The sequence below is a fragment of the Dermacentor variabilis genome, chromosome 8 (genome assembly GCF_050947875.1).
Source record: "Dermacentor variabilis isolate Ectoservices chromosome 8, ASM5094787v1, whole genome shotgun sequence".
NCBI lineage: Eukaryota > Metazoa > Arthropoda > Arachnida > Ixodida > Ixodidae > Dermacentor > Dermacentor variabilis.
This window is the reverse complement of record NC_134575.1, coordinates 115,728,466-115,754,952: the sequence shown is the minus strand read 5'-3', so window position 1 is coordinate 115,754,952 and position 26,487 is coordinate 115,728,466. Positions and strand designations below refer to the sequence as shown.

At 46.9% G+C, this 26,487-nt stretch overlaps 1 protein-coding gene and 1 long non-coding RNA gene across 2 annotated transcripts; one reads left to right on the top strand and one right to left on the bottom strand.

Moving 5' to 3' along the window:
• Positions 1-765, bottom strand: LOC142591537 (uncharacterized). The gene has a single exon (XM_075703857.1). It carries the CDS (start codon positions 763-765, stop codon positions 1-3), a length of 765 nt encoding a protein of 254 aa, XP_075559972.1.
• A 12,125-nt stretch (positions 766-12,890) lies between these two features.
• On the top strand, positions 12,891-25,106 carry LOC142591238 (uncharacterized). Its single transcript, XR_012830409.1, has 3 exons — positions 12,891-13,019; positions 13,107-13,178; positions 24,942-25,106. It is a non-coding gene; the product is annotated as an uncharacterized LOC142591238 (long non-coding RNA).
• The last annotated feature ends 1,381 nt before the right edge of the window (positions 25,107-26,487 follow it).

Genomic DNA, 26,487 nt, shown 5'->3' with positions numbered 1-26,487 from the left:
TCACTGCGGGCCCGGGGCGTTTCCCGAATTTTCACAGGGCGACACACAGTTCAGTGCAGCGTTGCCGAATTTGCGGTGGTAGCAGCACACCTTACGTTGTTGCGGTTGTGATGCGGTACGCTGTCGTGGTCGCTGGTTTCCGCTCGAGTGCAGCGCTGCGACGGTGTCTCCGAGGCGAGAAATTTCCTCTCGCATCTCTTGCAAGGAGTTGGCGGACGGTGCGTCTGCGTGCACCGACGCGACTGTGGGCACGGCGACAGCCATGAGTTTGTCGGCGAGCTCGGCCATCTTGGCAAGGTCTGTCTCGCCCGACGCCGTGAGGCCTATCCGTACACTTGTGGGAAGCCTTTGCAGGAACAGTTCCCACACTAAACGACCGTCGCTTGCTGTCGCGTCGCTGGCCAGTTGTTGCATGAGGCGTAGCAACCAGCTGGGTCGGCGGTCGCCAAGTTCGTCCTCCCGCAGTAGCTGTTGGAGACGCTCCGGCTCTGTAGGTGTGACACGGCGAATCAGTGTCTCCTTTAGCGTCTGGTAGGCGTTCTCTGCGGGTGATGTTAGCAGTAGGTCCCGCACCTCGCTGGCCGTCGCAGGCGGGAGGCTGCCCACCACGTGGTGGTATTTGGTGCTGTCAGCAGTGATGCGGCGTGCAGTGAACTGTGACTCAACTTGCACGAACCAAAGTTCCGGGTTGCCAGTCCAAAACGGAAGTAGCTTGACATCAAGTACGGCTACCGTGGAGCTGTCGGCGTCGCTTGGCTGGTTCATGGCGATCACGTCCGGGTCACCAATTATTGGCACGCGCAAGGAAAGCAGAGACGAGGCGTGGGGCTTGGAGTCTCGGTGCCAACTAATCTTTGTTATTTGTGCGCCGGCCCTCTCTCGGCGGCCGGCTGGCTACGGTCGACTGCGGTCGGCTCTGTGGCACGCTGCGGCTTACCCGCGGCATATTTGTGTTCACCACAATCTTAAGAAGCATGCTGATTCGCTAACGTTTATTGCGCCGCGTGTGCTCACCCTCTGCGGCATACAGATAATTTTCTGTCGCGCCGATGGTATTGATTTTTGTTTCATTTTCTTGTGCCGACGTGTCTACTACTGCCCGCACATCTAGGCGCGCTACGGTTAGTTTCGGTTTCGTTCCGCAGGCAGTTTCTGCTTCTTTCACTCGCAAAACTGATAGTTATCTGGTTTCTAAACACTGAAAAGATAAGTGCTTGATACTTACTGATTTAATCCTCACAGGATTGCGATTAGATTCGTTCACAGGCGAGTACTGGTACTCACAAATGATGTTGCCATTCCTGTGTCTCCCTTTTATTTATTTTTTTTTGGGGGGGGGGGAGACTCGCAAACTCATTGCCTCTTATTGCCAGTAAGATGGAATAGCGGAGGTTTCTCACTCTTTTCGTTTTCTGAAGAGCACACGACCATAAAGTTTTCCTGAGTGTGCCCACCTACGCAGTTTGATTACACTATGGACGGATTATGCTATGCCAATGCAAGGGACTTGTTTCTCACTTTATGGGTGCCCTGGAAAAATTCAGGTGTCTTTTTGAAATGGGTCCCACTGAAGAATTTATAAGCATGCAATAATATAATCTAGGGTGTCGCATTTGGTGAAAGAAAATCGACCTTCAAACGGTTAATCTTGCCTTGTGCTGTTTCGCCATGGACCAGTATTACCAAGTTACACACATGCCATTGTAAAACCTTTTCAGTGTTCGCTTGAGCTCAACAACCTTCGCTTCTGCATGCAAGGACGAACAGAACTCTGTCCCGAATGATTTCTCTTAATGGTTACTTTAGATGCGCCGTATCTTGTAACAGGGCATAAACAACAAGAAGCCGCGGACACAGCGGGATTGTAATTATCGAGGTTTTACTGCGTCTAGCTGTGCAAACAAAGCGTATAGGGGCATTCAATGTGTGTATATATTTTTGCAAATGAAGTGTTTTCTACGTATATTGGTTCATTCTTCTATCTGCACGCGCACATTCCCCAAGGTACATTGCATCTCTAAAGGAATGAAGTTCTAGAGGGCATGGCACGTATGTGCTTCGCCCAAGTTCAATGCAGAAAATTCCTTCTAGAAGGCCTTCTAGAATGTATATCAGCCCTTTATTTAGCAGATGTGTATTAACCGGATAATGTATATCTCCTCAATATAGGCAAAATAGTACAGAGCGCGTCACAAGAGGGCCTCATTGTGCAGGTGCTGCAGGAGGCATCAAGCCTACGATTGATACATATTTGTTGTGCAGCACACGAAGCACACTAGTAGCGTAAGTCAGTGCCGGCAAGGGATACAAGGCGCTCGCATCGTACTGCATTGCGCATGCAGGATACGACGCCCTCGCAAGGCCGCACATACATGGGACATGCGGCTCTTATATTCATACGGGGGATACAGGCCCCAGTATTCGTACGTCGTATACCAGCTACTCGTTTGTATTGCAGTGCATACAAGGGATTCGAGGCCCTGGTAATAATATGTGGGATACGAGGTCTTCGTATGTATGACAATGCATACGAGGGAAACTAGGCTCTCATATTAATGCTAGGGATACGAGGCTCTCATATTCGCATGAGGGATACGAGGCCCTCGTATACATACGTGAGATACCAGGTCCTCGTATGTATTGCAGCGCATAAGAAGAATGCGAAGCCATCGTATTCATACGTGGTATACGAGGCCCTCATTAGTATGGCAGAACATACGAGGGAGACAAGGCTCTCGTATTCACACGAGGGATGCGAGTGTCTCGTATTCATACGTGGGATACGTGGTCCTCATATGTATGGCAGCGCATACGACGGATACGAGGCTCTCATATTCATACGAGTAATACGAGTGCCTCGTATTCATACGTGGGATACGTGGTCTCCGTATGTTTGGCAGTGCATACGAGGAATATGAGGCTCTCATATTCATACGAGGAATACAAGGCACTCGTATATATACGTGAGATACCAGGTCCTCGTAGGTATTGCAGTGCATACTAAGGATACGAGGCCCTCGTATTTACACGGGGGATACGAGGCCCCTCCTATGTATGGCATCGCATACGAGGGAAACGACGCTCTCGTATTCGAATATACGAAGGATACGAGGAATGCGAGGGCCTCGTATTCATACGTGGTATACTAGGCCCTCGTATGTATGGAAGTTCACACGACGGATACGAGGTCCTCAATCATACGAAGGATACGAGTCCCTCGTATTCATACGTGGGATATGAGGTTCTCGTATGTATGGCAGTGCATACGAGGGATACGAGGCCCTCGTATTCGTACGTGGGATACGAGGTCCTCGTGTCTATGGCAGTGTATAAGAAGGATACAAGGCCCTCGGATTCATACGTGGGATACAAGGTCCTCGTATGTACGGCAGTGTATACGAGGGCGACGAGGCTCTCGTACTCATATGTGAAATACAAAACGCATGTCCGGTAATCTCGTGCGTACGAGCGATGTATATAACGTACATACGATATTTTTCAATAGGGCAGCCACGTAAAGGGAGAGAATAGGCAGTTGGAAAGTCGCCTGCCGGCGAGATATCCTGGATGCCATTCAAATATCTAAAGAAGGGAGTAGGTACGTAAGGAGGCCTTCAGAAGTTATGAGGACCATAGAAGAAACTTACTTGCCGGCATGTGACACGCAGTCACCTATCGTGTCCCTGTATGTGACCGATACAAGGTGCGTGCAATATGTATGCCTCTTGCTTTTTGCGCGTGCACTAATATAAAACTGGCCGCAAGTACGAAAGGACATTCACTTGTTAGTACAGCAACGTCCTTGTCTGTATTTCTTAGTCAATTAATTTCCAATTGTGCTCTTGAAAACTCGTATTAGCTTTAAAATGACCCGTCAGATTTGGCATTAGTTCGTTAGGTACAGGGAACAGGTCGTGCACCAATTTCAATGTTCGCGTTATCAATATAATTTCATGTGTAAATCACCTGTGGCACTGCATGGTTGACCACCCTATAAGCTATTCTATAAATCTCGAATTTATTCTTAAACAATAAGATGTTTAGTAATAACTCCAAGATATACTGAAGTACAGTAGCTAGGTGGGGGAGTCACTACAACGGCGCCTTTACTTACAGTGCAAACAAAACAAGGACAAAGAAGACGTAACATGATGGCTGACTCGTTATTGAAAGTTGATTTCTTACAAACAGCACATAAATAGGAAATTCACGCATGCGTACACCCGCATACCAGCCGTTACCCTTAACCAAAGTGCGACACATGGCAGAAAGCCGCTATACACGATACAGAGGGATTTAACAGGTTACATACATGACGTAGTAGTTCTGCGGAAATGCTTTGTAGCAGTTGCTACAAAGGAACAACTGCTATGTAGCAACTGCTACGATCGGGCGGATGTCTGATTTTCCCTTTATTAATTACTTCTCTCCACCCTGCGGGTTTCTGCAGAACTACTATGTCAAACACTTGCTCTTGCTTCGTGTTGTCGATAAATTCGACTTCGCTCTACGATCTGCTAGCCGCCTCGTTAGCTCAGATGGTACAGCGGCTGCCCCGGAAGGGCGGTGGTCCCGGGTTCGAGTCCCGGACCAGGACGGATTTTTCTTCAACTATGAGGCTTTTCTTTCGAGGAACCCGTATGGGTTTCCTTTGTAGCAACTGCTACAGTCGGGTGGATGTCTGATTTTCCCTTTATTAGGTTACATACATCGAGAAAGATATTTTTCTTTGCTTTGGAGTTCCCCACAATATTCTGGCGCTGCAATCGTTCAGCCACCCTGGGAATGATGGGAAGCACATAGATTTGTACGGTCTCCGTGCTTGTTGATTTGGAAATTCTTGTAGATTTGTGCATTACGCTTTGTATTCATTCATTGTCGTAAATTCCAGAACAGTCTAGACTCCTCTAACTGCAGAAGACGCTGCATACACGCACAATCGCTACCAACAGTTCAGCCTGTCGAGGTGGCCAAATCTATACGCGCCAAGCATCTCAAGGCACACTGGCTTGCCCGCAATAATTCGCAAGGGGAGTTACATTTCGTCTGTCGACGCATCCACCCGTGGCGTTATGGTTTGAATATTGGGAGTCATTGCTAGAAGTCGTGTGTTCGAATCCTGCCGTCTGACAGTTTTAGTGTTTAGTTAATTATTACGCAATACATTGTTTAAAGTAATGGGTCTGCTATGTCACGAAGCCGCTTGAAGCCTAAAGGACGAAGTTTAGGCAAATCCATGTGACTCCCATAATTCCCATGTAAGCTCAACCACTCCCATCACAACTCCCGCAGACACTAGCGCCGGAGTTCCCTCCATTGAGATCGAGAAAGCGATAAATTTACTACAGAGAGGCAGAGAGGTCGGCCATGAGCTGTAATTTTTTCTGGCCTGCTACTCTACAGGGGGGAAAACGGAGGTGAAGAAAAAGGGCTGATGATGATATGAGGGCGTAGCGCTTACGTACAAGCTCACAACATTGTGGCACCCTCTAGTAATTATTTCATCAAACGCTATGCCTCAAGTGACGCCTGGCTGATGAACCTGTTGCCGCATTTAATGATCAAGTAGGCCTCAGACTTGAGGTGGGCATTTTTACCTTTATTTCTCCAGAATATACATGTTAAGTCAGATGAGTGCACGCAACCCCAAGCAGCGCACTGGGTTGCCAAATGTGACATACATGCGCTCCTTATTCTGGAAGGATGTTGCTGCAAATTTCTGTTTATGCACCCACCCGTTTCACCGGTTCAAGAAGATCGGCATGGCAGCAGAGTTTCGCACACAACATTGTCGCGTGGCGGCTCGAATTTGGTCTTGTGCCTAATCTTGTACGAGTTGTACGCCATAGGATTTACGATTTGTTTGAACATATAGAAGATCGTTGTATTCAATGGCATGAACCGATTCCTTGATAGCCAAAATCGCAATTATTAGTAGCACGTTGAAGAATGCTAAATTAGGGGCGCTATATTCATCAAAACATCTACTGATTGAGTTCTAGTACGCATTTTCGCAAATGCCAGACATGATCAAAGGGCACCTTGCAGCCGATCATCCCTAAACGAGTTAGGAGTGATGCTGTAAACGCCGTCATTTGCAAGACCTTGTAGGCGAAGTATCTACGCGAACTATGTCTGATCGCTCAATTCGAGGAATTGCCATTCCTTTCTGCAATACCATCTTGAAGTGCTCTTAAAATTCTTGCGTGGCATCAACCACACCGGTTAAAGAAACTTCAAATTAAAAAAAAAAGCTATTTCTCTCAATTAACGTGTTCTGTTCAGCGCGCCACTCCATTAAAGCCAAACGATTGGCTAAGCAGCGTGTTGATTTCCACTTCAGGCTCTCCAAGAAGTGCCAAAAAAGCGAGCCTTACCTTTTCAACGGCCGCTACCTTTCTCTTTTCTTCGACAGGGATGCTTCTGTAAAGGTCTAATGAAAGTAAGAATAAACGATAGGATTCATCCAGCATAGCTACACAATGGTAAAATATAACCATACGCAATTTCATTCGGCCTATTTCGTTTGCGCAGACAGTTTGAGTAAATTTGCGCATAAAACTCGTCACTCCTGTTACATTATTATGGGTGCTGTATCATGCTTTACAATACTGTCTCGGACGTCACTGAGAGCAAGACTAAAATAATAATTGTCGCAGTACAGCATAACAACTGATTTTACAAGGTAGTCCAATCATATCGACGAATATATAATAAAAGTTGTCCGTTCTCTTCCTATGACAGTGCTCGGCAAATGCAGATGATATCCATTCTAAATCGTAGCAGGTACATTACTGGCCATTAATATGCTTAAAATAAGAAGAAGTTTATTCTGGTCCGAGCAGGGATTGTGAATGTTTCGTTTACACGTGGTTGGTGTACTGCACATCGCACAGACAAAAAAAAAATTTACAGTCACCCAATTGTAATCGTTCGAGATACCAAATAGTCGGAAGCATACTGCGCCTTTCTCGTGCTTCTCTTGTTAGATAATTTTAATGCAGTCTAGCCCCGATATAATGAAGCCACTTCTAGCGAAATAGCGGTTATAACGAAGGAATTTCAATTTCCCATTTCCATTTTTGCACTTTAAATACATTTTGGGCCCGGTTTTAACAAAGTAAATAAGAGCGCGTCAGCGGATATAACGAAGCGATTTAATACCAAGCGAAAAATAATCTGTCTATCAACACATTTTTGGGCCCTTGAGGCATTTTTTTCCCCGAAAATAAGAGCACAATTCGGCTGACGGCGTCCATTCGTGGCGTCGTCTGCTCTCCCGCGGAGCGAAAGGTTGCTTCACTGCATCGCATGGCACGCCGATATCGTGTTGCGCCGTCCTTGAACAGCGGACATCGCAGCTGTTGACACGCTACGGATGTACCTCGGGAGTCCGGAGTTCGACCAGATCGTTGGTTCGCAGTTGGATGGTATAGAAGCAGCAATCCTGAAGTCCGCGCTCGCGAAACTTGTTCAGAGGACGCTGGACCACTTCTTTCAGCGGCAATAAATCGGTATGCCCATGTTTGCATTTTTTTCATAGTCCACATATTACGAGATAGCGGATATAGCGAAGTGATTTCCGATTCCCACCGACTTCGTTATAACCGGGCTAGACTGTATACCATTTTATCACAACTACCAGGAGGTAATAGCGAAAAATTCATCGCTATGACTACTTCAGTTGGTAACAGCAATGATATGTTGTTTCATTTTTTACGGCAATAGCAACTACCCATGTAAAGCTGGATGTTGTGTAAACATTGCCTGATTGTAACAGATGTCAGGCAACGCCGAACAGCCAACTTCAAAGATGCATGTGCGTTTCCAGCTGCACGGTCAAGCAACATTACATGTCAATGTCACAAGAGCATGCACACGCCTATATTATGTCGACGTTACGTATAAACATCAAACCATCTTGATATGATGGGTATAACGTTAAGGGATAAGAAAATAGCAGATTGTGTGAGGGAACAAACGCGAGGTAATGACATCTTAGTTGAAATCAAGAAAAAGAAATTGGGGGCATGGGCAGGACATGTAATGAGGAGGGAAGATAACCGATGGTCATTAAGGGTTACGGACTGGATTCGAAGGGAAGCGTAGCATGAATGAATGTATGGTGTTTATTGGCGCAAGGGCCAGGTATGGCCTAAGAGCGCCAAGCCAGTGTTGTTCAGTTTACAGTGGAGTCATGACTTCTATGAAGTTGATGGGACGTGGCTGTAAAGGGGCCTTAAAAATGGTCGCGTTAATGTGCATAAGGTCTATATGTAATAAGATTATGACAATGAGGAAAGACGTGTACAATGAGCAATAAGGTAAATTACTAATTCATAATAATACATAAAATGTATAAGATTCTAAAATTCACTAGAGCACCACGGCCTCGTTAGAGCCCTTGAGACACAAGGGCCTAGAGGCATGTGCTATATAAAAAATTTATCACAGCGGCATCCTCTGTAAAGAGGATGCGCTACGAGTTTAGTGGTCTTATTACATGTAGGACAACATCATTTAAAAGTTGAGGATTGCCTTGGTGTTAAAAAGTGGTTCCTTACCAAGAAACATATCTGGCTGTAAAGGGATGTAATAATGGTATGCAAGCGGAAAATGTTTCTTTCTCTCCCTTTCGGCTTCCCGACACTCCAGGAGCACATGGAGGACGGTCAACCTCTCGCCGCATCTACCACAGGTTGGAGGTTCACTTCCAGTAAGCAGATAACTATGGGTGCCAAATGTGTGTCCTATTCTGAGGCGACAGAATAGCACATCTGTTCACCGAGATTTTGTTGGGGAGGGCCAAAAACCTAACTGTGGCTTTATAACGTGCAGTTTGTTATTTGTTTGCGCGTCCCACGTGCACTGCCAGTGGTTTCGCAGTTTATTTCGTAAGAAAGGCCTCAGATCTGCGACAGGCACATCAGCGGTAGGGTTAACAGCTTGCGATGTGAGTGACGTGGCCATCTCGTCCGCGAGAACGTTACCTTCGATTCCCCTATGGCCAGGGACCCAGCAATTTATGATATTCTGGTTAGATGAGTACACTTTACACAATACCGAATACAGTTCATTGAATACGGGATTTTTATGTTTGTAGAGTGACATTAAGGCCTTCACGACGCTTAGAGAGTCTGTATAGATCGCTGCTTTTGGAAGTTTTCATCTTCTTATATGCTTCACAGCAGAGAGTAATGCGTAGGCCTCGGCCGTAAAGATGCTTATTTCCGGATGCAGTACATCGGATTTCGAGAAGGATGGGCCGACGGCTGCATAGGATACCCCGGCATTTGACTTCGAAGCGTCTGTGTAGAACTCTGCGCAGGACTGTTCGTACTGAAGTTCTAGGAAATTTCGGCCTCAGGAGCATGCTTTGTAACTTTTATAAAGGATATGTCACATTGTATCACCTGCCACTCCCAAGAAGGTAAGAGCTTGGTTAGGTGCTCTAAGCGATGCTCGAGGAGGGGGACATGCATTTCATCGCTAAGCTCCTTCATACGCAGCGAGAAAGGCTGCTGAAAAGTGTAGCGCACGTGATATCGGTGACGGAATCAAAACATGGATGTTCGGGATTAGGGAGCACTTTAAGGAAATATGTAAAGCTGATGTATGATCTCTGTAGGTGGAGAGACCATTCATTCGATTCTGCATATAAGCTTTCAATCGGGCTTGTTCTGAAAGCGCCCGAGGCTAAGCGGATACCTAGTTGGTGAACAGGGTCTAGCATCTTTAGCGCGCTCGGGGCGTCAGAGTTATATACCACGGTACCATAATCTAATCGTGACCGGATGAGGCTCTTATAGAGATTCAGTAGGCACTTCCTGTCACTACCCCACGTAGTCTGAGATAGAAGTTTCATTAGGTTCATTGTTTTCAGACACTTTTCTTTAAGATCTTTAATGTGTGGGACGAAAGTGAGTCCAGTGTCAAGTATAACACCTAGAAATTTGTGCTCTTTGTTTACAGGTATCTCTTGTCCACACAGTTCTAAGCAAGGATCCGTAACCAGGCCTCCCTTTCTTGTAAACAAAACACAATAGCTCTTATGAGGATTGATTTTAAATCCATTTTTCTCTGCCCACCCTGACACCTTGTTCAAACCATGCTGTACCTGTCTCTCGCTCACTGCGTGGTTACAGGAATTGAAGCCTATTTGAATGTCGTCTCCATAGACGGAATACAAAAGGGCCGGTGGTAAGGAAGCACGAAGTGTTGTCATCTTAACAACAACTGAGCACGCCACCCTGGGGTACACCAGTTTCTTTTGTAAAAGGACGTGACAGCACATTGCCAACTTTTACCTGGAAGGTGCGATTGGTGAAGTAGCTTTTTATTGCGTTTAACATATTACCATGAATGCCCATTTCCGATAAGTCTCGCAAGATCCCGTATCGCCACGTTGTGTCATACGCCCTTTCCTTATCGAGAAATATCGATAAGAAGAACTGTTTATGTATAAATGCGTCCCGGAAAATTCCTTCAATACGTACAAGATGGTCGGTTGTGGAGCGCCCTTCTCGGAAACCACACTGATAGGGATCAAGCATTTTGTTCTCTTCAAGGAAATGGATGAGTCGAGGATTTATCATTTTTTCAAGTACCTTACACATGCAACTTGTGAGGGCTATCGCGCGGGAGCTTGCCACTGAGGAAGGATCTTTGCCTTGTTTCAAAACAGGGACCACAATGGCTTCTTTCCAAGCGGTTGGAAGGTACCCTGCGTCCCAGATAGTGTTAAAAAGTGTGTGTAGTGTAACTTGCGTGTCATTGTGTAAGTTTTTCAGAATTTCATACATGATTCTGTCAGATCCCGGTGCAGACCTCTTGCATGCGCTCAAGGCAGCTCTCAACTATGCAATACTAAAGGGGCGGTTGAACGGTTCAAGCTGCCGACACTTTCTTATGAGTGGCTTGCATTCTTCTATTTGTTTATATTTGAGAAATAGTTTTGAATAAATGTTGGAACTTGACACGCTTTGAAAGTGCTCCCGAAGTGAGTCTGCTTGTTCAAGCAGGGTATCGCCTTGTGTGTTTACCAGGGGGAGTGAATAAGTTTGTCGTCCTTTTATCCTGTTAACCCTGTTCCAGACTTTCGCCTCCTCTGTATAAGAGTTGATACCCGATAAAAAATTCGGCCAACTCTCTCTTCTGGCCTGTCGGCGCGTTCTCCTGGCTTGAGACTTTGCTTTTTTGAAGTTAATAAGATTCTGTGCAGTGGGAGAGGCGCGTAACGATCCCCACGCTTTGTTCTGTTTCCTGCGGGCGATTGTACATTCGTTGTTCCACCACGGTACACGTCGTTTGCATGCCAAACCACTTACTTCGGATATGCATTTTGATGCGGCATCTATTACGAACGCTGTAAAATACTCCACAGCAGCATCAATTTCTAAAGAAAACATGTTATTCCGTTAGATACTAGTGACAGTTCGGAATTTCTTCCAGTCGGCTGTATCGATGTTCCACCTAGGAGCCTGTGGTAGATATTCGTTTTCTTTATATGTTCTCAGCAGTATGGCGAAGTACTCACTCCCGTAAGGATTGTTTATAGTTTCCCATTCGAGTTCAGGCAGTATAGACGGGGAGACTATGCTGAGATCAATTGGGGAAATAGTTCTGTTTGCAAGACAGTGATATGTGGGTTCCTTCTTATTCAGAAGGCACGCACCAGAAGAAAAAAAGGGACAGTTAAAGAAGACGACCTCACGCATGTATACGAGAGTCGCCCCACAGGGAGCTGTGCGCATTGAAATCGCCAAGAACAACATAAGGTTCCCGGTAATTGATCTATATAGGATTGAAATTCATGTTTCGTTAATTTGTAATGCGGGGGTATGTAAAGAGAGCTAATGGCGATGAGTTTGTTTAGGAGAAGAGCTCGAACCGCCACTGCTTCGAGAGGCCTTTGTAGCTGTAAAAGTTGACACGCAATGCTCTTATGGATAACAATGGCGACACCGCCCGATGATGCGACAGCATCATCGCGATCTTTGCGAAAAGTTATATACTGTCTGAGAAAGTTCGTGTGTTTAAATTTTAAGTGTGTTTCCTGTAAACACAGCACTTTCGGATTGTGCTTTTGGATGAGTTCCTGCACATCATCAAGGTTTCTAAGAAGACGTCTGACGTTCCATTGAGTTATTTGTGTATCCATATTGGAAGTCAATAGGTGCTGTGTGTACGAAAACGGAAGTTATGCCTTAGGCTACAGAGCTCTTTCGAGGCCCTGTATTCGGGGTTTTGCCCTTTCTGGAGCGTTCCAGGGAGCCTCGCCGCTCCTTAGGCGCTTGGCGCGCCGTGAGGACAGGTGTAGTGTCCATTGCCTCTTGTGAGGCGTCGGACACATGCTCTTGCGAGCGAGAAGTTTTCTGTGAGGGCCCTGCCTCGGAAGGCAAGACCCCTGCGCACACCAGCCCGGAGGTCGATGGGGCTCCCTGAGGGATGTGGCTGCGCCGGCTGTTGCCAGCGCTGGATGGAGCCGGGGAGGTTGGGGTAGCCTCGGCTGCGCCAACCTTCGGGGTCGATGGCCCCGTCTGCTTTGTTGGCGTAGCAGCGTTAGCTGCAGCCGCCGAGGGGGCGGATGGCGCCATTGCCGCCTCACTGGGTGTGGGTCGGACAGCCGCCGGAGACCGTTGTGGCGCTGCCCCCTGACGCGCCACATCGCAAAGGTGTGCTTTGGCAGGAAGGATACCCGCCTGCGTGCCGCTTTGAAACTCTTGTTTTCTTTTACTTTAATTGTAACTATTTCCTTTTCTTTCTTCCAGGATGGGCACGACCGCGAGTATGCAGCAGGTCCGTCTTCACAGTTTACGCAGTGGAGAGAGTTTTCACAAGATTCAGAAGTGTGCTCATGAGCACTGCATTTCGCGCAGGTCTGACGGCCTTGGCAGCTCTGTGAACTCTGCCCTAAACGCTGGAATTTGAAGCAAGGCAGGGGATTCGGGATGTATGGCCGAACACGGAGCTTGATATACCCGGCCTCGATGGACTGAGGCAGAATACTTGTGCCTAAAGTAAGTATCAGGTGTTTGGTCGGTATTTCCTTGTTGTCACGCCTCATAATAATTCCCTTAACGTTGATGACGTTCTGCTCACTGCAGCCCTCCAAGAGCTCACCCTCAGTCAGCTCCAAGAGGTCATCATCGGAGACTACGTCACGGGTGGTATTCATGGTGCGATGAGGAGTTACTGTTACTTTGGCGTCACCAAATGAAACTAGATTGGGTAGCTTTTCATATTGCTTCTGGTTCCGGAGTTCCAAGAGGAGATCGCCGCTTGCCATCCTGGATGCTTTATTACCTGTACCCAAAACTTGGGTAAGAGACTTGGACGCGAGGAATGGTGAGATTGTTCGCACGGGTTTGTCTGGTGTTTCGGAGTGCACTACGTGGACACGAGGAAAGTTTCTTTTTCGAAGACATCGTCGGAGCGCCCCCTCTTGAGGGAGCGATCAGGTAATGGGTGGAAAGAAGAAGCCATAGGAGATTGTAATTTTGGCTGTAACGCCAGCCACCCACCGTGGAGTCCTACAAGGGGACGTTGCAGGACCTGTGAAACACGGCCTGCAAACGCCAGCTACCACTATAACCAAATATGATATAACCTAGGTTGGCTATTCACACAAGGTTGCTGCCTTGCTGCCTGGAAAAATTGGAAGTAAGTGGAAGCTAGGAGAGGACAGGAAAGATAAAAAGTGAGAGAAAGACGAAGATTGGAGGGAGACTGAGCCTGAACACTGAAAAATTCTAGGCATACACGACGAACGCCGTAACGTTTTAGTTGCTCAATATCCCATGATGTACAGTATCAAAAGCTTTTTTAATGTCAACTAACACACATATTACGATCATATTGTTGCGCGTTATTCCCGCGCACTGACGCTCGCATCCTGCACAGCATGGAAGAAAACGCTTGAAAGACGGTGAAAAAGGCGATCAGAGTAGCGCTTATGCTGTTGCTTTGCCATCAAGCATGAAACCGTCTCTCTCTGTATATATTTTGTAAATACAATTTCCTCCACAGCGGCAGACTCTTGCCTTTCTCCACGATGGCGGGAGATGATGATTATGAAAAACTTTATTTATCCCTCTTTAAAGAGAAGGGGGCAATGGAATAGAGGGTGGCAGCAGGAACTACTTGAAGTAGGCCTCCTTTATCCTCTCAGCCCACTCCAGGATGGCCTCCTGAAGATCGGGCCTTGAGCTACGCAAGGCAGCCTCCCACTGCTCCTCACTAGATAATAATTGCTTGAGGAAAGGGGGAAGGGGGTGCTTAGGGCACCCCCACATGATGTGGTTTAAGTCTGCTCTGGGAGAGACACAGAATTTACAATAGGGAGAAAGTTAAGTGGTGGGATGAATGAGCTGGAGGAGGTAAGGGGACGGAAAGGTGCGAGTCGGCAGCTGTCGCCACAGAACTTCACACCTACGCGGGGAGTTGCCCATGAGTGGTGGAAAGGTTAAGCGGTCTAATCGGTAGTGTGTGCAGATGTCGTGGTAAGTAATAAGTCGATCCCGCGCTGCAAACGGCGCCTCCTCCGTGGCGAGGTCCGACACATCTGATGCCTGAGCCCGGACTGTAAATCCTCGGGCACTGGCATGAGCCGCCTCGTTTCCGGCAAGGCCCGCATGCGCGGGAGTCCAGATTAATGCCACAGTTTGATGGAAAGGATGGGTCAAGAGGAGAGAAAGGGCTAGCTTAGAGACGCTACCCGCTCCGAAGTTATGTATGGCTGCTTTGGAGTCGCTAACGATAACTGATGTATTTGGAATTGTGAGGGCCAGGGCAATGGCCGCTTCCTCCGCCTCCGCCGAGGAAGAGCCAGGAATGGAGGCGGCCGCAGTGACCTGGCCGTGAGAGTTAATGACTGATATTTCGTAATGATTTCTGTTCCCATATTCGGCGGCATCAACATAGAGCACGTCTTTAGAGGTGGAGAATTGTTTTTGGATAGCCTTTGCTCGCTGCCTCCTGCGCTGTTTATAATGCACAGGGTGCATGTTTTTAGGAAGTGGGGGGATGCAGAGGTTCTCATGTATGTGATGTGGAATGGTGTATTTAGTCTTGATGATGGGTGGCGGAGTGATAGAAAGAGTTTGTAGAAAGTGTCGACCTGTTGCGGTGTTAGAAAGTCTGCTATATTTGGATATGAGGTGGGCTTCTGTGAGTTCAGTAAGTGTGTTGAAAGTTCCAGTAAGCATTAGCCTTTCAGTGGAGGTACGTATGGGGACCCCCAGAGCGAATTTATATATTTTGCGTAAAAGAGTGTCGGTCTTAGCTGATTCTGATTCGAGGAAATGTAGATATGGTGTTGCGAATGTAATCTTACTGATAACGAAGGCCTGAGTCAAGCGGAGAAGTTCGGCCTCTTTTAGTCCGCCATGTTTATTGGAGACTCGCCCTAGAAGACGCAGGGTGTGATCGACTGTGGTGTGGAGTGTATATAGGGTATATGTGTGGAGCTGGTTGCTTTGAATGTGTAAACCGAACACCCGGAGCCTGTCCACTCTAGTAACGGGGATGTGGTTTAGGATTACCTCTATACTAGACATGTGTTTTCCGCCCCCGCACCCCCCCCCCCCCGGTGGGATGGCAGAAGAAGTAGCTCGGATTTTTGAGGGGAGCATGTGAGATTCATAGCCCCGGCATGAGCCACGACGGCGTCTGCTGCGGCCTGTAGAGTGTCTTGAATCTCTCCATCGGAGCCGCCAGTCGTCCAAAGAGTGATTTCATCGGTGCACAGTGAAAACTTGAGATCGGAAATAGACCGCAATGCTTGCGCCATCGGCATCATAGAAAGATTAAAAAGAGCACTGAACCTTGGGGCGTGCCGTAGATACCTAAAGCGTATGAAATGGATTGATCTGTGCCTATGTGTATCGTTGCGGTACGGTTGGATAAGAAGGTACATATGTAGTCATATGTCTTTCTGCCAACCCCAATGACATTAAGTTCTCGGAGGATGGCGGAATGTGAAACGTTATTGAAGGCTCCGTGGAGGTCCAGACTGAGAATTGCTTGCGTATCTAGACTGCTATTGGGTGTAATGATGTCATGTTTCATTTGAAGCACGATATCTTGGCATGAGAGAGATTTTCGAAAACCTACCATTTCTGATGGATAAAGATTGTTGTCGTCCATGTATTTACTGAGTCGGTTGAGGATGACGTGTTCAAGTGTTTTACCTAGAAAAGAGGTTAGTGATATAGGCCTGAGATTAAAAGTGATGAGTGGTTTGTTTGGCTTTGGGATAAAAATTACCCTGGCATCTTTCCACAAACTAGGGGGGGTGCCAATGTCAAAGCAGTCATTGAAGTACGCCGTGATGACTGTGACAGAGTTGTCGTCTAGAATGCGGAGTATTTTATTGTTAATAAGGTCGGGGCCTGGTGCTGACATTGTGCGCAGGGTGGCGAGGGCATGGCGAACCTCTGCTTCAATGCGGCGCTAAGTAGGTCGTTGGGTTCGCCAGTATATTTCGGCATGTCATACTTCTGAGCGGGAGGCAGATGTTTATGGCGGAGGTCGTCGAAGAATCCGTTGAGATTGTTTTTGATTGCATGTAGCAGTTTGTTTATGCTATGGTTGTGGTGTGCGCGCGTTGTGGTAGGGTCTAATAAGTGTCGCAAGAGTTGCCATGTGCGCTTGTTATCGAGCTTGTCATGCATGCTTTCACATACCTGGCGCCACTACTGGCAGGCCAGTTGTGTGGCGTACTCCTGGATCTGGAGGTCCAATTTGGCAATTCTGAGTCTTAGTTTTCGGTTTAACCGTTGCCTCTTCCACCATTTGAGAAGAGACTGTTTGGCTTCCCACATGTGTAGAAGCTTGAAATCAGCCGTAGTGAGAGCGGTTTCGGGGGGCAGAGTGGTAGTGTGCGTCTGGGCGTCTCAGTGTAGGACCCATTCTGAAATGTCTTGAATGTGTCTGCAACGAGAATGGTCGTTCTGGCACAGATTAAAGAGCCAGGCACATTCTGCGGGACTGACAATGTCGAAATCGAGGACTGGCTACCCCGTGTAAGAGCGTGCAAGTAAGAATAACCACTGGGATGAGACGATCATGTTGTGAAACATATTATTTTACCTCAAAGGAAGAGCGAAAGTGTGGTTTGCAAATAACGAAGGCGAAATTGAGAGCTGGGATGCATGCAAAGAAAAGATGTGCTCCTGGTTCGTCAAGTCTGCAGTTAGAAATACAGCAGCAAAGAAGGAGCTCGCCTCTCGTGCGCAGACAGCGACAGAGTCATACTTGACCTATATAAAGGAGGCGCTTGCCCTTTGCCGCAAAGCCGACGACGGCATGGCGGAATCTGAGAAAGTTGGCCACCTTTTAAAGAGCATAGCAGATGGCGGCTTTAATCTGCTAATCTGCAAAAAGTGCAACACCGTCGATGCCATTATCCAAGAGTGCAAGCACTTTTAGGGCGCCAAAAGTCGACGCATCGCCCATCATTTCGCTCGACTTTGCAACGTTGTCGTGCGAAGACGTACCTGAGCCGTCGGCGCCACTCACCGTAGAAGAAGTGAAGGTCATCCGACATTAACTTGACGCTGTATCTCCTGCCGCCTTCTACGTGCATCCGTACCTGTAACCATAGCTCCTAGATTGTGCCGCTAGTCCAAGCTATCGTTCACCAAGAGCACCCCAATGGTGCCCTGGACTCTATGTGTGCCGCAGCTCCTTACCATCAGATCGACCACCGTCCTTCATTTTCGCACGTCAAGGTCAAAGCCCACCGTTCCGTACTCGCAATCCAGTCGAATGGAGCACTGCTGATGACCATTCAATGTGCTTCAACTGCCGCCATATTGGGCACGCGGCCCGCCATTGTAACAGACGGTGGTATCGGCCTCAGGCGCCCTATGGATACAACCGTCGCCCAGACATGGATCATCGCAGATTTCAGCCCTTACGCGAGCCTCCTGAAACCACCGGCGACGACGCTCCCTCCATGCCGTGTCGTCGCTCACCATCCCCACGTAGTCACCAGTGCCTTTCGCCGTTGTTTCGTCGCGAATCCTCTTGCTCGCCACATTGTCGCCGCCTTACGTCGCCGATTAAACGACTCCGTCAGGAAAACTAGACGATGCAGCTCCCAGAGGTGATGCTGCATCGACAACTCGCCTGCCAAATCTTCTGGTCACACAGCACAGCAGAAGGAACCTGATAAACGTTAAACTGAATCACGCAAACCTTGTTGTTCTAGTGGATACTTGGACTCAGATTTCAGTGATGAATTCGGAACTTCGTCGCCGCCTTAAGAAGGTCCGAACCCCGCCGTTCGTACCACTCATTCGCGTCGCCGATGGCGGAATCTTTCCCTTGCTAGGAGTATGCTCCGCACGCATAAGTGTTGCTGACCGATCCACAAGTGTACTACATCCCGTGGTCGAGAAATGCTGCCTTGAACTCATGCTCGGTATGGCTTTTCTGTCTGCCCATTTTGCCCTTATCGACCGCAGAACCGGCTTCTTTCAGCTACCATGACGCTCCTACTGCACGCCAACCGCAGTAGGGCTCAGTGGATTACTTTCCTGTACCTCCTCAAGCTTCTATATACGTGAACTTGCGGTCTTTTTCTTTCATTCCCTATGGCGATTACATCCTGACCCTGATCGTTGACGTCTTATTCGCCAAAAACCTCGCTCTTCCTCACACCCTCATTAGAGTTAGGATAATCGAATGTCTGTTCCCATATTGAACTTTAGTTGGTGCACGCAACTTATCCCAGGTGGCACGACTCGCACACATCTCTTCTATCGATAAGTGTGACGTTTCTTCATTCGTCATGGTCGCTTCTTCATCCTCTGCCTCTTCCCCCTCCTCGCACAATCTCGTCAACGGTGATAGTGACAAGATTGTAGCGTCTTACCTCCTTTCTGCTCACGCAGCCGATATGCGGCGCTCTCGCCAGCGGGGGTTTCCTGTTACGGGCTATTCTCTCGCACTGAAGCACGCATCCTGCCGAGCATGGAAGAAAGCGCCAGCAAGACGGTGAAGACAACTATCAGAGTAGCGCTCGTGTTGCTTTCGTATTTAGCCTGCCAGCCGTCTCTCTTGTACATATACTGTAAATACAATTTCCTATCCATTTTGGCTACTCATTCCCGTGGCAATATTATTGTTTATGTAGGTATTTACAATATCTGAGAAAGATAACATAGCGGTGACGGTTGGCCCCTCGCTCCTGAATCCGCGATGGCTACGTTCTCGCACCGATTCTCGATCCAGAAAATGCAAGATCCGTTTCACGATGAATTTCACGATTCACGATTTTGAGGCACGCTTCGGTCTCCATTTTACAGCGTAAGCTGTTATGAACTCATTCCAACAGCCGTTTCGGGTGGCGATAGTGTCCGCCGTCGTCGCCTCCTCCCCCCCCCCCCGCCCCCCGCTGTTGTCCGTAGCAGCTATCTCCGTAAATAAGAAAAAGAAACAGTTCTCGCCAGGATAGAAGCCGAGCCCGCTGCATGGGAATCAGCTACTCTACCCCTGAGCCAAACCAGCGCTTACTCGCATGTCCTATAAAAATGCCATAGAAACACGTTCTAGCGCGCAAGCAGACACGCGGGATAACATGCGCGTCACGTAGCCTTGAGATGCGCATGTTTTGCATTGCAGTTCCATATTATTACACCGAGTAGAACGCAGGCAGCAGTACAACGCAGAGTAAGGGTTAAGAAAGAAAAGGAACTTGAAATAGATGTATACAAGAATGCTAGAAAAAATATACATTATGAACCTAATTAAATCAAGCTACCTAGGTGACTATGTCACCGGCATGTTTCAAAGGGCATTCCAACAAATCATCATCATCACTAACATCGTATCGTGCCACCTGCCTTTCGATGTGAGATGTGTGCCACGCCGGGTTGATACGTGCATGTTTTACGTTGCAGTTGTGCATTATTAGGCGCTTAGAATGCCACATAGCAGAGGTACAGGTAGCCGTACAAGGCAGTTGAAGTAGGTTAGTGAAAGGAAAAATATTATGGGGGGGGGGGGGAGATGTGTAAACAATGGTGTAATTAGATACTTCTACGGTATACCCGAATAAAGCAGTCTAGGTGACTATTTTTCACCGTCCCGTTTCAAAGCGAATACAATTCGATCATCATCCTTAGTATCCTGTCACACCATTTTACGTGCGCTCAGCGTAGCATCGATACGTACAAACTTTGCATTACAGTTCCGTTATACTCTGATATTCCACCAGGTGTCCAGAAATGTAGGAGTTGCATATAGCGGTTGCATGCTGCATGTAGCTAGACCTGGTTAACTCAAGCATGCTTGGTAACTATTTTTCACCATCCTCTTTAGAATGGGATGCCAATAAACCACCAGCAGCATCAGCCACAGCAACGTACCGTGCTGCGGGTAAAGGACATGACATGTGGGCCACGTAGTCTCGATACCTGTGTTTAATTTCCGGTACACGTTATGGCGCCTCCTCGCAAAATACGAACCACTGCTGAAGACGTGAATCGTAGAGCTATGCGCGAGCCTGCAGCCAGCAACATCGACCTCAGCCGACTACTGTGCAGAAAGCAGGACAAGCCGCAACTCGCCGTCGAGGCCGGGTGGAAAGTTCAGATCGTTCTCGCGAAAACGACTCGTGGAGACTTCGCCACGTAGACTCCGTAGTGCGTGCTGCCGAAAATGAAGATCCTATGAAGCCGCTCCTCTAGCTTATGCTCTGACTGTGCTGGGTGCGGCGCGCGGAACTGCGAATTTATTGTGGGCAGGAACTACGTTAGCAAGATTTAAGAATACTGCGTAAGTAGCTGTGTGAGATGCATGATTAAAAATTATTTCCAATGAAACGCAAAGTTTCTCTATACACTGCTTTATTATAAATGAAGGTACCTCATCACATCCAGTGCTCTGCTTGCACGCACTGGATTGTGTCGACTACTGTGACGATCCCAGCTGGCGTGATTTCAACTTAACCAATGAAATTGTTCACCGTATAAAGACGCGTATAAGGCGTAACTTCACGGCATCGATTCGTCATTTCCTTGCTGATCCTACAAAAGCAACTGTTGAAGGATGACACTATTATTTCTGCCGTTTTTTTTCAGCCAGCTGTGCTTAGGACATATTTTCTTGATTAGGACTTGGTAATATAATTAACTTCTTATTCACGAAGTAATTTTGCAGTATCCTAAATTTCAAGCAATGAGTTGACAATAGTATTTCTTCTTACGAGAACCTGTTGTCTGTGTCGCCTTATTTTGTGATATTCTTAATTTTTTTCCGCAATAAAAGTAACCTCTATTTTGTTTTTATGTGCCAATAGGCTTATTTCTTTGAGTACCAAATGGAACAGATTACATCACTACATGCCTGACCTATAAAAAACATCATATTGCGAAAATTGCCATAGCACACTACACGTACATCACTTGCTCTGCCCGTGTGGTCGGACCCACGCAAACAAGAATCAAGACTCCGCCAGGGTTCAAGAACCATTACGCAGCACGGACCTGGTGGGGCAGCTTTGCGCCGTCCAGCAAGCCCACGATGCGACTAGGGAGTTACAACTCCCGGTCCCAACGTGTCAGTAGCCCGCTCTATGGGACCTTGCGCCCCGTGGCTCGCAGGACCTTTCATTAAAGTTATTCCATCCATCCTTCCATCCATGGATAAATAGACTTTTTTGTGGTACCACTTCTTGTGGCTGACAATACATTGCACTAAGCCTCTCAGATAACGTGCTCGTGACGCCTGCGGTGCAAAGGATTTTCCAAATTCCTCGCCAAGGTTTGTGAATGGTGGCGCTGGCTAACATTCCCAAGGTTAGTTCTAGAGTAACACATACATAACCCAGATAGTCGATGGGAAAATGGCAACGAGGGAGCTCGATTGGAAGAGCATCGCACGCGTAATACAAAGACGTGGGATCATTTCACACCTGCGGCAAGTTGTATTTTTTACCTACTTTCATCCCCAATAATTTATAATTTCTTCAATTCAATTAGTAAGCGCAAGTTATTTCCCTTGTGTTGTTATTGGTGTCTTTGTTTATTGGCTTATTATAACATGATTAATGAAATCGGGCCCCTTGGTAAATCTACTTTCTTCTAGTTCAGGGTCTTGAATCCAACAACATTGGTGCCTTCAGGTTGCATGTGTGGGTTCATTGACCAGTTGCCTTCACCCGAAAAGATCCCGTTCTTGTGACGCCTGTGGTTGGAACGATGTTCCACATCCGCCGCCAAGGTTTGGGAGTCGTGGCTCTGACTACCACTCCCAGTGTTAGTTCTTGAGTAACGAATAAATACCCCAGAAAGTGGACAGGCAAGCGGCGCTTTGGTAGGTCAACTGCTAGAGCATCGCACCTGTAATGAGAAGACTTGGGATCGTTCTCCACGAATGGCAAGTTGTTTTTTCATCCACTTTGATTTCCATGAATTTAACATTTTTTTTAATATATTACTAAGTAAAAGTAATTTGCGCTGTGTTGTCACTGGTGTCTGTGTTTGTTGACTTCTTATGATATGATGAATAAAAATCTGGCCTCTCAGTTAACCTCCTCTCTTCTCGTACTTTGTAGCCTGTTGATAACTAAGAGTTTCCTGAATTATGGGCCAATGACCAGTTGGCATCAGTTTGCATTAATACGTTTTGCCTCTTGCAGAAGCAAACGAGGGGAAGCGCAGCCTCCTTTTAGGGTATACTATGGAAATGAATGAGTTGGCTGAATTGCAACTTTTGTTGGGGCACTTGTCCTTGGGTGAGGATTTTCTCTAAACATCTCAGACTATTAAAGGAGAACACATGCATGCAAACATCAGGAGCAAAAGAAAATCAAGTGCTCCTCCAAAGTGATTCGTCAGAGTGAGGGGATGCAGGAGTGTTGTCTATTAAGAAAGCACTGACAAAAACGCTAGATGCAAATCACAAAGTCGCGTCTGTTTGAGCAACCTCAGTCTTACTTAAAGAAAGCTGTCACTAATTCATTTTACCCTAGCTTTGCAATTATAAGACAATAAGAAGCTTTGTTCTTAAGTTGCACTCCTGCTCATGCCCATTTAAACTGTGAGGCACTGTATTTTGCCATCAGTATTTGATAATATTCTACACCTGCTACCTTTTTTGGATAATTCATGCTCAGTAAACAGCACGTTCAAGATGGGCCTTGTATCTTGAGCTCCACACTGGTGAATCAATGAAGGATACTTTTGTTTCTCTTTTAAATAATTGCCTATTTCTGTCACTCAACGGAAGAAGAGGACACAGCTTTGCAAGCATTGCCGGGGCTGACGAATTAGCCTCCACTCTTTTCAGGTTGGCCGCGAGTGTCTCCATGTGGCTGACATGTTGTTTTTTAATAGCAGTTTGTGTGCTTAATTTAGACTTCTGAAGGAGTGTAGGTGCTGCTGCCGCAGACTAAGTGAAGCAAGCGCGGTGGTAGTTGGTTGCTTATTCGATCTTAAACGCTTGTCAGCGTGTAATGCTCTGGGCAGCACTTCTCGATTGCTTGTTTTACGAGAAGAGCAGCCGTAGCCCGCTGGAGTATAGGATTCGCTTGATCAAAGCCATTTAGGGACGGATAAATTAACCGAGTAGTAAAAAACGTACTTTCGGTCTCTAAGTTAGCACTGCGCTGTGTCGAGCATTCAAAGTTGTCTTGTGCTACTGGCTAGCTCGTTCGCATTAGAACAAAACGAAAACTTTGTTTTGTCGCCTGTGCACGAAAATTACTCAAAGGCTAATTATCTTTCACCTGTAGCTTGTCAATGCCTGCAAGTGCTTGTCTGAAGTAGTAAAGGCAAGGCGCAGAAGACCAGGACTCAAGAAGAAGAACACAAACGACAGGACCGGCGCCTGTCCTCTCGTTTGTGCTCTTCTTGAGTTTTACTCAAGCCAGAGCAAGAGTTTTACTTGAGCATATTTCTTCTACATTGGGCCCTTTCTTTCAACAAAGCTTTCGCACCGATCCGGCCATCTTGTACGTCAACCTGATCGCCGTCTCAGCTTGCCAGTCTCGAGGCGTCGCTCTTGTCGTTTGTATTCGTCTTCAAATAGGTAATTTTCGTATGATAACATCCAATACGGAGAATGTCCACAGCTCAATGACATCCCCACCTTGCGTACTGGGAAGCCGTTGCCTTGAAAAAGTGTATTCATGAGCTAAGTGTTTTTCATTACATGTGTATGAGCAGCATAGCTGCAGGCTTAATAACCACTGTGGGAACATCGCGTTGGAGATGTTTCTCATGTGGCTCCAGGCTTCAGCATCAGGTAGTTCTCGAGGAAGGTCTATAGTAGTAACAATTTGCTAACTGAAACGGAGCATTGTTGATATTCTGAAACGAAAACATGCTGTTCTCTGCTGAGTTTCACAGGACATGGTTTAATTTTGTTTCCTTTCTTTTTTTGTTTAGATTTGCACAAACTTTTGTAGTGCGCAGTGAAGCATGTCTCCATCAGCAGCTGAACGGCGTTGTATCACAGTTACCTTGCCTCCAAACTCATTTAATAACTTACTATCGTACCCTAGAAGACATCATCATTACAGTTATATCCAATTATACTAAGGAAAAGAATGTTCGGCAGCATGTTACGATTCCGTAACACGTGAAAGCGAAAGAAAATCTGCTGCACACGCTTTAATGCATTAAGTTCTGCGATCGTAGGCGTCAGGCTTCTTGCAAGACGAAGCGTGCAGCAGTCTCAAATAAACGTATGGCGCTGTAGGTCGACCTCCTCACTGTCACATGCCAGCAGCTAATGCAAAACTTGATGATTCTTTCGTTCGTTCTTTCGTTCGCGCTTTCTTTCGGTCTTCCTTTCTTTTCGTTCTTTCATGCTTTGATCGTTCTTGCTTCCTTTGTTCCTCCTTTCTTTCGTTCCATCTTTCTTCTTTTGTTCGTCCTTACTTTCCTTCATTCTTTCTTTCTTTCTTTCGTTTCTTCATCTATATTCAGCCAGACCGGTCAAGATGAAATACCTCACTGCGAAGCTCCGACTACTGGGACCAAATCTGGGCTGTCCAGAGTGCCCACGATGCGATGGCCAGGCTTGGCCTGCCCTTCCCAACGTGGGAGCGTCCCGCTGCGCGATCATCGCGTATCTCAGGACTCAGAATAAAATTTTTCCATCCATCCGTCCATCCATTCATGCAATCTTTGATTCCTTACGGGGGTATGAGTCATGTATGATTATGATATTTTTTCAATCAGTGGACTAGATGCCGCTTTTTATTTACTTAAATATTTCTTTGTACATACTGCTGCCCCATAGTAGGGATATTGCAGGAGTGGGTAAAAACAGTGGTGAACAAAAAATTAAGTGAAATCAACAATGACTCTTGCAACAATTTTACGACAGTCAAAGAACTGGAAAATTGTTTTCATGGATTCTTCAAAGCAGCGAAACAGCGAAATGCGTGCACCTAAAGTATAAACTAAGCCTAATATAAATAGTTACACATACAGCTTTTCATAGCGAGAACTTTCGAATTAGCTGATCGGGAGCGAACTAAGGCAGCCAGGTAAGGAATTCCATACTTCTATAGTGCAGGGAAAGAAGCTGTACTTGAAAGTATTTGCACGGGCGTAAAAAGGTTTAAGATTAGCCTCGTGGAAGTTACGCGTGCAAGAAGGCTTGGCGAAAGATATACAAGCTGTGTTTGAAGTATGATGGGACTTGTTAATGATGTTGTGCAAAAATTTTTGTGATTTCACATCGCGACGTACTGGGAGTAATGTTGCTTTCAGCGTAAAGAGGGCAGACAAGGGTGAAAAATAGCGGTCGTACCTGCGAGAAATGAAACGAACGACTTTTTTCTGAACTGCTTCTTGTTTGATTTTGTTATTTTGCTTATGAGGTGACCAGACTGTGGCGGCATAATTGATAACGGGGCAAACAAGAGTTTTGTACATTAACAGTTCAGTTGCTTTCGGAGCCTCTTGCGTAGTACGACTTAGGTATCCAAGTTCTTTTAGGGCCTTTGAACATTATTGGTTGCCCCGCAGGGGCGTCTGCGTCAGCAGGCGTTTGGTGTGTTGCGACACCACGTACCCGAGCAAACGAGGGTCGGACCCTCCCGCGTGTAGCCATGCGCGGCTTAGCCGTGTCCGGGGAAAAGGGGATCCTGGGGGCTTTGCCAATGCCGGGTGTTTGGACCTTTACGGCCCCCCGGTGGCAGCAACACACCTCTTTGGCCTCCGCTTCACGTAGACGGCACCTCCGGACTGACCCTCCCGGGGGAAATCGGCAGTCACCTTTTCCTGTCTTCTTCCTCCACACACTTTTTCTTTACCCTCTTCTTTCACACCTGTCCTGTCTTCTTGTATCTTCTATTCACTTCAATTTTTCGTAGGTGGCAAGGGTTAACCTTGTGGGGCTAACCTACCTTGGTTACGTCGTATTAGGTTATAGTCTCGATGTACAGCTGGCGTGTGCAGGACTTGTTCGCACGTTCCTGTCGCGTCCCCTCGGGCTCCACGGTGGGCGGCTGGCACCGTGGCT

Bases quoted from the DNA above. Each gene is read 5' to 3' on its own strand.
- LOC142591537 (XM_075703857.1), bottom strand. From the start codon at position 765: ATGAACCAGCCAAGCGACGCCGACAGCTCCACGGTAGCCGTACTTGAT.